The 12,558-nt window shown below is 66.9% G+C and overlaps 1 protein-coding gene across 5 annotated transcripts in view; it reads right to left on the reverse strand.

Annotated features, from left to right (window-relative positions):
* Positions 1–90: 90 nt before the first annotated feature.
* The window catches only part of MAP3K6 (mitogen-activated protein kinase kinase kinase 6), a 30,973-nt gene continuing 18,505 nt past the window's right edge, over positions 91–12,558 (reverse strand). For 3 of the 5 annotated variants that reach the window (XM_074976211.1, XM_074976213.1, XM_074976215.1), the window contains 23 exons: positions 12,385–12,555; positions 11,875–11,987; positions 11,245–11,404; positions 10,549–10,699; positions 9,342–9,449; positions 9,170–9,219; positions 8,426–8,521; positions 8,035–8,119; positions 7,648–7,781; positions 6,626–6,753; positions 6,195–6,331; positions 5,640–5,745; positions 5,229–5,386; positions 4,673–4,877; positions 4,386–4,497; positions 3,330–3,498; positions 2,728–2,913; positions 2,379–2,484; positions 1,808–2,060; positions 1,444–1,553; positions 1,140–1,240; positions 792–910; positions 91–541 (listed from right to left, as the gene is read on the reverse strand). In XM_074976211.1, the coding sequence (XP_074832312.1) occupies positions 457–541; positions 792–910; positions 1,140–1,240; positions 1,444–1,553; positions 1,808–2,060; positions 2,379–2,484; positions 2,728–2,913; positions 3,330–3,498; positions 4,386–4,497; positions 4,673–4,877; positions 5,229–5,386; positions 5,640–5,745; positions 6,195–6,331; positions 6,626–6,753; positions 7,648–7,781; positions 8,035–8,119; positions 8,426–8,521; positions 9,170–9,219; positions 9,342–9,449; positions 10,549–10,699; positions 11,245–11,404; positions 11,875–11,987; positions 12,385–12,555 (3,043 nt within the window). In that variant the 3' untranslated portion in view covers positions 91–456. The remainder of the gene's footprint in view (positions 542–791; positions 911–1,139; positions 1,241–1,443; positions 1,554–1,807; positions 2,061–2,378; positions 2,485–2,727; positions 2,914–3,329; positions 3,499–4,385; positions 4,498–4,672; positions 4,878–5,228; positions 5,387–5,639; positions 5,746–6,194; positions 6,332–6,625; positions 6,754–7,647; positions 7,782–8,034; positions 8,120–8,425; positions 8,522–9,169; positions 9,220–9,341; positions 9,450–10,548; positions 10,700–11,244; positions 11,405–11,874; positions 11,988–12,384; positions 12,556–12,558) is intronic. The other 2 variants (XM_074976212.1, XM_074976214.1) reach the window with 2 other exon arrangements.

Below are 12,558 nucleotides of genomic sequence, written 5' to 3' on the forward strand. Positions count from 1 at the left end.
TGGCTCCTTGGACTTGTCTCCCTTTCCCCTTGCTGGATGAGGCTGCCTGCCCCCATTCTGCCCCAAGGCAAAGGCAGCCGGAGGCCCAGCTGAGAGGCTGTTTATTGAAGACCTGGGTAACAACCCGGGAGCTCTGCAGGCCCCTCCATTCCACCAGCAAAGCCTCGGGGCTGGGGCAGCATTCACGGTGGTCCTGTGCCAGCCAGCAGTGGGGGGCTGCAGCTGTCCCCTCGCCAGCAACTGCTGCAGGACGTGGGCCCAGCAGCGCCAGGGCGCGAGGCTGCTCTGCCCCACAAGGCCCAGCGAGCGCTGGCAGGAGCCCTGTGCCAGGGTGAGGTCCCAGCCACTGGGGGCGGGTAGCTGGGCATGAGGGGGGCACCCCATTGGTCAGCTCCAGCTGAGCATGGCTGGCAGTGTGAGGCGGGCACCCTGGAGAAGCTCTGCCAGGTCCATCTGTCACTCGGCTTCCCGCTGGGCTGGCTGGGCGAGGGATCGCCGATGCTCCTGGATGGCTGCCCAGAGCCTGCACACCAGGCCCCCCCTGCCCGGGAGAGACAGATGTGAGACAGGCCCTGGCCCCCCCAGGACGCCACATGGGCTGGTCTCCAACCGCCCCCTTCCCCCCCAGGGCAGAGTCCCCTCAGGCTGTTGCTTTGGGGACCCAGGAATCCGTCCCAACTGGCTCCTCTGGCCTGGTGCAGTGGGAGATGACCTAAATGCTGGCTCTGGCCTGATCCAGCAGCAGCCCCCAGGGGAAGAGGGCTGGGGCAATGGCCCCCCGGCTGCAGTACCTGATGCCAGTGTCGAGCAGGTCGTTGCGGGTGGCGCAGCTCAGCAGGTCGGGCAGGGTGAAGCCGTGCTGCAGGAACTGCAGGGGAGAGCCAGCAGCAGAGCTGGTCACTGGGAGGTGCTGCAGGCAGAGTGGGGGCTGGGGTGTGGGAGCGACACACCAATCCCAGCTGCCCCATGCGCAGGCATCCGCCCTCCCCCTTTCCCCAGTGCTGTGCTGGAGCTGAGCTCTGCCTGCATCCAGTGGGGAGGGGCAGGAACCAGCCTCCCCAGACCCGGAGCCCAGGATCGAGGTGGGGCCCAGGGCTGGGCCCAGGCAACGCGGCTGACACTGCAGGGGGGGGACATACCGTCTCCATGGCGTCCTCGTCTGCTCCGTGGCTCTGTAACCAGTCCACGAGGAGGGTGTCCACTGCTCCCTGCTGGGGTCCCTGGGAGGGGGCAGCCGAGGCTGTGCCAACAGAAGGGGTGGGAGCTGGCTCAGCTCTGGGTTCAGCCTGTGCCCCCCACCCCCTGGGCTCTAGGCACGTGGCTCAACAGGGAGGAGTCCCAGCCCCACCCTGATGTGGTCAGCTAGCAGGATCCCCCTACAACCCTCCCCCCCCAGAGATCAAAGGTGCCCCCCCCAGCTCTGCCCCTTCCCCCAGTGCTCACCGAGGGGCTTGGATCCACGCAGAACCCTGGCATCCTGCTCCGCAGCCTGCAGTACCCTCCGCAGCTGCCGCTGCCACTCGCGCTCCTTCTCCAGCAGCATCTCCAGCAGCCTGCCATGCACGCGGGGGGACAAGGCAGGGAAGCAAGGGCCGTGCGGGGGGAGGGTAACTGCTTCTAATCCCCCCGCAGCCCCGGATCCCAAATCTCGCTGCTCTCAAGCGGAGCATGACGTGGGTGCAGCTGGCAGGAGCCGCCCTCCTGCAGGCGGAGGCTGGCCTAGCGGGCGCCCCTTGGAGCCAGCAGCTGGACGAACACGCCTGCCTCCAGCTCCCCTCCACCACAGTGAGCAGCCGGATGCTCCTACCTGCCCGTCTCTGCCCGGAGGTGGCTGAGTTGCCCCAGCAGCGGCCGCGAGTCCCCCAGGAGGGTGCGGGAGCCCAGCTGGGTGCTGGGGCTGATACCAGAACTCAGGGGCTCCTGGCTGCTTCTCCCCACACTGGGCTGGCTCCGTGGAGGGGTCTCTTGCCAGGCCTCTGGATCTTCCACCCCCTCCTTCTCCTCCTCACTGCCGCCATCATGGGCTCTGCTCAGGAGACGCTGCGGCTTCACCCGGAGTTCTGGGAGCACCAGGAGACACACGGTGAGGGTGAGGGGGACGGGGGCAGAGGCAGGGAGCCTGGGGCTGGCACTGGGCCCGCGCAGCCACCCTGGAGAGCAGGGCAGCACTGGCCCCAGCAGTAGCAGCCAGCTGCCTCGCCCAGGCGCTGCGCCCAGCCAGGTGCCTCCTGGCGTCCTGCGGAGGCAGAGAGGTTGCAGCCCAGCAGGCTCAGCTTCCGGCCCCAGCCACTGCCTGGCCGGCCCCGATTCCCCTGGGCTGGGTCCGAGCAGAGCCAGCGCCAGCACCGCCAACCACCCCCTTCCTCCTCCTGCCGCACCTGTCACAAGGACAGCGAATGCTGCCTGCACAGCCTGGCTCATGAGGTTGTCCAGGGCGAACATCCAGTGTGGCTTGATCTGGTGGTGCCGCAGGAGCTGCTTCACCTGCAGGGATGGGAGAGGATGGAACCAGCCTGAGACCTGCCATGCGGACCCCACCACAGGCCCCGCCCCCTCTGGGGGTGGGATCACAGGAGCCCTGCCCTCTTTCTCACTGGCCACACCCACCACGCCTGCCCAGGTGAGGCCAGCAATGCCAGAGTTGCAGGCCACGCAGGCTCAGTGCCTGGGGACAGTGGCCCAGCCCAGCTCCATGCTGCAGCCTCCAGGGAGGGGCCGAGTCCTCACCGTGTCCTGGAAGCTGAAGAGCGGCACCTGCACATGGTGAAGGCTCAGGCCGGCCGCCCGCAGCAGGGCCCGGAGCTCCAGCAGGTCCTGGCTGAGCTGCCGGCGGCTGGGGAAGCGGATGTAGATCTGGAGGCAGGACACCAGCTGGGCAATGTGCTCCGAGGACAGCCTGGCTCCTTCCCAGCTCTGACGGGGAACAGAAAGTCTCAGCACAAGGGTGAGGGCTGAGGGCTCCCACATCCTGCCCAGGGCCCGAGCTCACCCTGCCAGGGAAGCCTCCGCACAGCACCGGGGGCAAGGTGGAGCTGGCAGAGAGAAGCCCTGATACACATGTGAGCAGAGGGAGCTCATTTGCTACAGGCCCCAGGAAAAGGGCAAAGGCCATAAAGCACCAGCAGTCACTGGAGATCCCCTCTCCCGGGCCAGGCTAGTCCTGTGCTTTGCAGCTGCGGGCCCCAGGCCAGACCCTGCTCATCATGAGCAGCCCGGAGCCCTGCACAGGGAGCTTAGATCCTGGTCTGCATTGGAGGGATCTGAGCCACTAGCTGGCTGCCCCAGGCAGGAGAGGGGCAGCAGCCGAACCGTCAAGGGCCAGCCCTGACCTGGCTCTGGGCTTCCTCCAGGGCAGCCACAATGCTGGGCTGCTCCTCCGTCAGGATCTGGTGCAGGGTGGCCCTGCGCTCGCTGTCCTTCTTCAGCAGGAACGTGCTGCTGCTCTCCTCAGGGGTGGGGGAGCTGCTGCAGTCCAAGCTGGCTGGCTCCTCCGGGGCCCTGCGGTGAGACATGGGGCCAGGAAGGACGGGCAGTGAAGTGGGGGTGCTGCGGGGGCTTGAGAGAGGATCCAGGGCTGCAGCTGGGAAGGACGCCTGCCTTACAGGGCTGCCTGGGGCCCCCACTGGCCCTCTCTGATGTGCACCTCCAGATGTAGCATGGGAAGTGGGGGGGCCGCAGCAACCCCCATTTTGCACGCGGCGGCCAGCCCCGCTGCCAGCTCCTCCAGCCCCGAGGGGTTCTGCCAGCCCCATGCGCTTTGCTGGCCCCTCCAAGGTCTCGCCACTGCGGGCTTTGCCAACCCCCTGGGACCCCACAGGCTTCGCCAGCCCTTGGGGGTCTCCCTGCCCACTGACCCCACCATGGGATCTGCAGCCGCCCTGTGCACCGCAGCCCCTCTCCTGGGGTGCGAGGCACGCCCGGGCCAGCATGGGGGCTGCTGGGGTTTGTCACTCCCCCAGCTCCATCCACCTGGAGGGCAGACGGATGTTTAACACTCAACTGCAGTGACAGCTGATAGCCACCAGGTGTCGCCCCAGGCCTGCTCTACAAACCCAGCAGGCTGCTGCCCCCCCACGTCTGGGGCTGGGGGAGACCTGGGGGTGCAGCCTAGGCATCCCTGGCTGTCGGGACCCCTACAGCAGGGCCCCCCTCCACGCCAGCCCAGCCCCCCCGGCTTTCCAGGGTGGTAGAGCTGCCAGGCCCAGGCACCTGCCAGGAAAGGCAGCCAGGCTGTCACTCACCAAGGGGGCACCAGGGGGCGCTGGAGGGCAATACCCCTGGCAGGTGCAGGGCAGCCCCTATGCCCCCTTATCCACCTGGCCGGAGACCCGCAGCCGCCTCCCCAGCCTTCCCCTCTCCTCCCCACCACGGGAGGGAAGCCATACCCCAGGTAGCTGCGCCTCTGGGCCACCTCGCTGCAGGCCGGCGAGCTGCTCTCTGCCTTGGCAGCTGTGTGGGGCGCCTGGCAGGGCGAGGAGGGGCTCCGGGCCCCCCCTGCTGCAGGGAGACAGAGCCGGTTACTGCAGCTTCTCTGGGGAGCACAAGCCACCAGCTGAGACAGCTGCTCCCAAACCCCTGGGTCTCTGCTGGTGCCTCCAGCACCCCTGGGCTTCTACTTCTCTCTTCCTTCTCCCCCACTGGCTCCTCCTGCCCCCCCCACCCCCCGGCTCACCTGCCCTCAGTGTTCCTTCCTCTGCAGTGGGCGCAGGCTGGCTCCTGGCTTTCTTCCTGCTGGGCGTGGTCAGGAAGGGATCCTGCAGCAGGGCTGTGGCGGGTGCCCGCTTATCTGGATCGGCCTCAAAGCACTGGAGGATGAAGGCCTTGGCTGCTCCCGACATGGAGTCGGGCACTTCCGGGTGCATCTTGAACATGCCCACCTGGAGCAGGAGAGCAGGCGTCAGAGCCCTGCCCAGCACCTGCCCCCCAGCACCACCTGGCACTGCTCCCTTGGCTCACACCCCCCAGGCACCCTGCTGTGTGGGCACTGCCAGCTGCCCACACCTCTCCCAAGGGGCCTCAGCCCACAGCCCGTCCCAGCCCTGCCGGGGGGTCTCTGCTGAAGCTGACAACAAGGGGCCAGTCAGTGCCCATGGCGGCCGAACTGGGGCTCCCCCCGCACCCACTGGGAGAATCCTGCTCCTTTTTCTAGTGGGCAGAGCCATAACCCCTCCCCCTGCCTGTGTGGAGGGGAGCCCCAGCAGCCAGCCCCCCGCCAGCCCCCTTGTCACCTTGAACATGGCGGCCTGCGGGCTGCCCAGCTCGTAAAAGGGGGGGTTGCCCGTGGCCATCTCAACGATGGTGCAGCCCAGGGACCAGATGTCGGCCGGCTTCCCATATCCTCGCGGGCCCTGATCGATGATCTCGGGAGCCATGTACTGCAGAGTGCCTGGCAAGGGACCAGAGCGACTGAAGGAAGTCAGAGCCCGTCCCCTGGTCCCTGGCCTAACCCAGGTCAGCCAGACTAGCTGCCCCCAGACCCCGACGTGGGGGGGAGCCTCCCCTCTCGCCAGGTCCTGAGAACGCCCCTGGGCCTCCCCCAGCAATGGGGGGGATGGCGAATGCCCCTTCCCACAACGCAGCACGGGCAGCTCCCCACCGTGACCCGATGGGAGGGGAGGTGCCACGTGGGCGCCCCTCACCTGTGAAGGTCTCGGCGCTGGGGCTCATCCCAGCCAGCCTCTTGGATGTCCCGAAGTCGGAGATCTTCAGCACCCCGCTGTAGGTGTTGATCAGGACGTTGTCTCCCTATGCAAAGGGACGCCCCCACCCCCACTCAGACCAGGCCCCAGTTGCAGACAGACACTGGGTGGACTCACCCCTTCTCTCCCCCCATCCCCGCAATCTACTATGCCCCTTGCTCCCAGTCTGGGCTCAAGGGTGGATCCACCACATATCCATGGGGAAAGGGGAGACTTGGCTGGGGGGGTGGGGTGCAGACTCGGGCCCTGCTTAGGACACCAGAGACTGCCTGGAATGGCCCATGGGGCCCTGGCAAGTGAGTGGCTAGCAATGCAGGGAGGCGGTAGAAGCCATCTTGGTCTCAGCATAGAGCCCACCCCTGGGTAGCGGCTGCTCAGAGCATGGGGCTTAGCCCACTGTCCCTCTCCAGCCCGGGCAAGGCCCCGTAGGCTGGGTAGCCCCCGCCAGCTGCAATCAGGGCGGGTAGGGGACGCCCGGGGCTGGGGCAGCCTCACCTTGATGTCCCGGTGAACAATCTGGTTGTCGTGCAGGTAGCGCAGCCCCTCCAGGATCTGGCGGGTGTAGAAGACGATGGTCGGCTCGTTGTCCTTCAGCGGCCCCCACTTGGCGCGCAGGAGGGCCGAGAGGCTCCCTGGGGAGGGGGAGGAGATTGCCACGCCAGACCACAACCCCGCCAAGCCCCCGGCCTGCCCCAACCCCAAAGCTGGCGCACAACAGAGCATTGCACAGCCATACGGACCCCCCCGCCGACCCCAGGCTGGGGGCAACTGGCCTGAGACACGAGGTATGCGGTAGCCCAGGCCGGTCAGCTGGACGGCAGCACGGCCCAGGCTGGGGCGCTCTGCTCTGCTGTGCGCGAGATTCCACATCCCTCCTTGGCTTCCCCAGGGAGCCAGCCCCAGCCGGGGGCCCTCGCTCGGCCTACCTCCCGGCACCTCCTCCGTGAAGATCTTGATGAAGCCGTCCTGGCTGATGGAGCCCAGGTACTGAACGATGTTGCGGTGCCGCAGGCGCTTGTGCAGGGCGATCTCCTCGTGCAGGGGCTGCGAGTACCTAGGGGGGCACCGGGGGAGTGAAAGGCCAAGGCTAAGCTCACCTGCTCCTACTTCCCCAGGGCTGGGCAGGGGCAGCAGCGCCCCACACTTGGCAAGGCCGTCCTCCCCCAGGAGAGCTACGCCACGCACCAGGCAGGGGGTACCCATCTGACGCTAGTGCACTCACACTAGGACTCGTGCACTCCAAGGGCACACATTCGTTCACACTCACAGCCAGTGGCCCCTGGCCCTATGCTGCTGGATACCCTGACTCCCTCGGGGCCTTGAGGGCAAGGGGCTCAGGCAGGGAGTTTCAGCTACACCCCAGCTCACGGCTGTCGGACCTGTGCTGACCAGGGGTCACGGGAGGCGTCATGGGAAAACCAGCAGCACCGAATCTCTGATACTCCTGCCAGAGGTGCGTGGGCCAGAACTGGCCATTTGCTGGCACAGAGGGGGCTGCCAGGCCAGAGCAGCACACGAAGCCTGCAGGGAGCTTTCTCCATCAGGCCTCCCGCTGCCTTTCCGCCCAGCGGGGCGCTGGTCTGGCGCAAGGCAACACTGCCAAAGCCCCTGGCCTAGGAAAGAGGGGCCAGGACCCCCCGGGCTCTCGCTCTGGATCACACAGGCTTGTTTTACTTGCAGCCCAAAGCAGCGCAGTGCTGTGCTGGCCTGGATGTGATTAGCACCTCCAGTTCCAGCACCCAGCTGCTAGGGTGCCGTTCTGAACCCCTGGGGGCAGTGCTGGGCTAGCAGGAACCAGAGCCAGGGCAGGAGACTGCAGAGCAGCCCCAAGGCTGCTCAACGCAGACAGGCAGGGTCCTGCTCGCCCGCGGGCTGGGAGCTAGCAGGCAGGCGGGTGGCACCGCCTGTGACTGGGCCGAGGCAGAGGCCAGCTCCCGCCAGCTCCTACCTGCTGTCCCGCTCCGGGATCTCCTTGATGGCGATGCGCACCTGGTTGCTGATGTCCCGTCCGGCATAGACGATCCCATAGGTCCCCTTGCCCAGGATCACCCGGTCGCCTGTCTCCGTGTACTCGTAGTCATACTGCCCAGAGCACAGCGCCATCAGAGTGCCTGGGGGTCAGGCCCCTCCCACCTCGGCTAGCCCCACTGCCCCCACCGCCCTGGGGCTGGGCCCCGCCTAGCTCAGCTAGACACGCTGCCCTCCACCCCTTGCTGGGGCTGGGGGGGGGCGTCAGACCCCTCCCAGCTCAGCTAGCCCCGCTGCCCCTGCCCTGGGGCTCATGCGAGGGGAAGGGGCTGCTCCCAGCACCCACCAGAGATGCCTGGACACTCACCTCCAGCTCCTCATCCAAGCCGGCTCCTGCCTCCTCGCCCCCGGCCCCCAGCTCCCCCACGAAGGAGCGAATCAGCTCACAGAACCTGCGGTGGGAAAAGGGGGGGCATACCTGGGTGCGGCCCCACCACCCGGCCCCTTGGGGGGCTCCCAGCCTGGGTGCTGGGCCAAGTGCCAGACACGGTATCACCACAGGCGGCTCCACACAGGGCACCGGTGGCTCCCAGCGGCTGCCTCCTGCCCGGCCCTCCGCCCCTTGCACGCTGCTGCTCCTCCAAGACGGTGGGCCCGATCCTGTATCCGTCCCAAGGCCCACCAGCCCCACGGTGCAAGGGCTCCCTCTGCCCCCACCCCCACCCGCCGGCAGCCCCTGCCCCCCGGCGCCTGCTCACCAGCGGCAGTGGTGCTGGGTGGGGAAGCAGAGCTGGAAGTCCTCAGCCGTGTGCAGCACGTACAGAAAGCAGCATCGCCCGTCGCACTTGGAGATGCTGGAGAGGGAGGGAGGGAGAGGCCACGGCCGCTCACCCCACAGTGAGTGGGCAGGTCGGGGGGGGGGGGCGGGGGGGGAGGAACCCTGCAGCTCCAGCCTGCTCCACCCCCCAGCTCGACTCAGGCCCCTCGGCAGGTGGACAGTGCTGGCAGCAGGAGGCAGGGGCTGCACGGGCCGGTGGGGCTGGGGAAGCGGGTGCAATGGATGGGGCCAGGCACATCCAAAGCTCAGGGGCCGGCCCGCCACTAACAGGCGCCTCCCCCACCCAGTCATGCTGCCCCTTGGGGCCGCTCTCCCGCAGCCTTCAGGGTCACGGAGCTCCCCACTCCACCCCCGCCGGGCCAGGAGCCTCCCCGAGAAAGCTGGGGGGGTCGGGGAGAGATTGCAGCATCAGCTGCTCTGCCAGGCTGCCCAGGACCGCCCCAGCTGCCCATCACCCACTGGCAGGGCCTCGGGAGAGCCCAACCCCTACTAAGGGACCCACTCGGGCACGGGCAGCCAGCAGGCACCTCGCCACCTCTGCTGGGCTTAGCCCCCAGCGCGGGAGCCAAGACGGATAGAGCATCAGGGTGGGGGGTTCGGCTGGGAACACCGGGGGGACACCGGGGCTGCTGGAGAGGCCACCTCAAAGGGTTCAGCTCCTCACCTGATCCCCCGGATGGAGGAAGCCGGGAAGGTCCAGCTGGAAATCCCTCGCTAGGGGGAGGACAAACCCAAAGGGACACCGTGTGAAAAAGGAGCTGGGAAACTCCTCCCAGCGGAGAGCAGCTCTGGGGGGCGGGGGGGGGGGCTCACTCCTGGGCTCCGAGCTGCCCTACCTCCTCCGGGGGGCAGACGTGGTGCAACGTCACCGACTTCTCAGCCTCGCCGCTGTGCACGGCCAGCTGGGCGGGCTGCAGGGCTTGGTTCAGCTCCAGAATCAGCACCTGGGGGGGCAGAGTGAGGCTGGATAACCGCCGCCCCCCCGCTCCCCAGCACCTCTGCCCAGCCTGCCTGGCTCGGCGCCCTGCTGTGCGCCGAGGATCTAGGTCACCAGTGGTCAGGGTGGTGCCCTGGAGAAAGCGCAAGGCAGTCAAACTGTGGGGGCAGGGGGAAGCCCTGGGCATCTCCCCCAACAGACCACAGAGTCCCTAGGCCAGAAGGTGCCAGTAGTCCCAGTGGGGGCCCAGGCTGGGTGCTTCAAAGGACAGTGGGGAGAAACCTGTGATGCCCTGAGAGGCCAAGGACTGGGATCTCCTCTCCTCCAACTGGGGGGGGGAGGGAGGGTGGCCTTTGCCCACTTCCCTTGAACCCCAGGGGGCAGAGGGGGGTGACCCCATGACAGAGCTGGGGAGGAGCGCCCTAATCAATGCCAACAGTCACGTGGGGGATCCTGATACACCCTCTGGAGCCCCAGTACTTCCTCCCAGAGAACCCCCCGTCGCCCTCCAGGCTCTGCTCTCCCCCCATGGGCAGGAGCTCCCCACGGACCCTCCAGATGAAACCCACACGTGAGTGGGACACCATCACCCACGGCTCCTCCGCGGCGACAGGGCCATGGCACCTCCCTGGTCTTGGCTTGGCCACAGCGCTGGTGTGCCTCTTCCAGGAGCGTGGCCCTCCACTGGGCGTGGGCCCTAGCTCCTCCCACCCCAGCGCGGTGGGGCTCACAAGCGAGGCTGGCTGGGGGTGGGTTGGAGGCCAGGGGCCACTTGCACTGTGCGGCGAGGAGCCAGGCTACATCCCTCGAGTGCCAACGGGCCACCAGAGCTCGCCCAGAAGGACACTTGGTCCTTGACTCTCTGGGAGCCCCGTAGAGAAGCCCAGCTCCAGGCAGCACAAGGCAGCCTGGGACAGGTCCCCAAAGCCCACGACACGCAGGAGAAGATGAGCGTGTCCCAGTGAGGACGGTCTGATCGCTCACGGCCCCAGCTAGGCTCACGCGGGGCTGATACCCAGGCTAACTCCACCCTCAACATCCCCGATCGGATGTGGCAGCTCCGGTGGTGCAGGACGCAACGCCCTGAATGCCAGCAGGCTCCTCACCGGGCAGCGCTCCGTGGAGACGAAGGGCTGGCAGGAGGCCAGCAGGAAGCCCATCCAGAAGTCAACCCGCTCCTGCTTGGGCGGCTTGTTCTCCGGGCAGGTCTTGAAGTGTTTGTACAAGAGGAAGGTCTCCATGACGGAGGCCAGGTACCTGCCGGGGTGGAGAGGGAGGTGGAAGGGAGAAACCACCATCAATTCCTGTTCCCCACCACCCATCAACCAGCCTCCAACCTTCCCAGGCAGCACAGAAGTCTGGATCACATGGGTCGGGGGGTAAAACTTGGGGTCCCTTCAGACATGGCCTAGGGTAAAGAGGAGCCGATAAGTGAAGACTCGGCGCTGGTCATTACACAAGGGAACCATCACACCATCCGGGCACAGAGACTGGCCTGGCCTCCCGCCCTGCCATGGAAAGAGCCCCTGGGTGCTGACGGGCCTCCAGCACCCCCGCTCTGTGGCCCGTGTGCTCAGGACAGACAAATTCTCCCACAAGAGACCCAGCAGGTGGCTCAGGCCAGAGGCCCACGCAAAACCCCCCACACTAGGTGCACTCCAGGAGAGCTTTGCCTCAGAAGGTGGTCAAGAATCAGTGAACCCTCAACCGCTCCCCCCCCCGAGAGACACAGCCTCCCTCCGCGATCCGGTGCTGCTCTTGGGGGTCCCCGGAGGAGGGGGCTGACACTTCTGCCCCCCTACCAGACAGGGGCATTGAGCTTGTAGAGCTTCTCCGAGGCCAGGATGACTTTGCTGGGGTCGTTGGCCAGGATCCAGGCCCCCAGGTAGAAGCCCACGTCCCAGTAATGCTGCATCTTCTCTATGCTGCCCTTCTGGCCCAGCAGGCAGATCAGCTTCACACCTGGGCCGGGAAGTTTTACAGTTCAGCTCTGGGGGCACGGCAGGGCCAACCCACCCCAGCCCCACCGACCTAGTGCTGCCCCACTCCCTCCACGCTCTCCTGCCCCCACAGCTCAGCACCCCCCACCTGTTCCCGCTGCAGCCCACCCCCAGTCCGAGCCGGCACCAAAGAACAGCCCTGTCTCTAAGCAGACAAAGCTTCCCCATGGCTGGGCTGCCTGCACAGCAGAGGCCGTCAAGCAGGGGAGACAAGCTGGGGCAGACGTGTCCCACCCCAGCCCAGGACCCAAGGGACCCCCTCAGTGCCTCACCTCCTGGCCCCAAAGCACAAGGGAAGTCCATGAACCCCACACACCTCCCAGCCCTTCCTTGGGCCTGGTCCCAGCCAGGAGCACAGGAAGAGCCTGTGATCATCACCCCAGGAGGACCCTGGTTCTTTGCAACCCCCAGGGCAGGGGGAGACCCACCCACCTATCTGCCGGAGCTGCACGGAGGTTTCAAACTGGTGCCCCGCTGCCATAAGCAGGACGGCTGAGTTAATCCCGGAGTGGAGGCTCGGCTCTGTGTCAAAGGCTTTGCTGTACCTGGGGAGTTCAAAGAGGCCGAGAAGTCAGCAAGGAAACAATCCCCTGGCTGGATGCCAGGCAGTGCCGCTGAAATGCGGCCACCTCTGGGGAGAGGGCAGCAAACAAGCGACGCAGAGCAGTGCAGGGACGGGACAGAGGCAGGAGACCTCGGACTCCCCAGGTGCCACGGCCAGGGTCTAGCACCCGCCTGCAGCAGACAGGCTGGCGGGAACAGACTGTAGAGTCATCATGTCCCTGTGTTGTCCCAGCCAGGCAGTGAAACGCAGTCAAGACCCAGCAAAGCCCAGAGAGACTCAAGAGCCAACCCGGACACCGGTGTGGGCTCAGACCCCGCTCGCCCAACCCACGCGGCCCTTCCCCTGCACCCCTGCCTGAGGGCGCCCCCGGCTCTCACCAGTAATAAGCCTGGTCCCTCTTCGCCTGGTCCGTGAAGCCGGAGCCGATGAACATGTCCTTGTAGATGCGGCCGCACATGCAGTACAGGTCGGGCGCTGCCCCTTCCGGCCGCTCCACCACCGGCAGGAGCACAGAGAGCGCCTTCTCCCGGTCCCCGGGCTGGTTCCGCCTG

This window comes from Carettochelys insculpta, chromosome 24, assembly GCF_033958435.1.
Source record: "Carettochelys insculpta isolate YL-2023 chromosome 24, ASM3395843v1, whole genome shotgun sequence".
Taxonomy (NCBI): Eukaryota; Metazoa; Chordata; order Testudines; family Carettochelyidae; genus Carettochelys; species Carettochelys insculpta.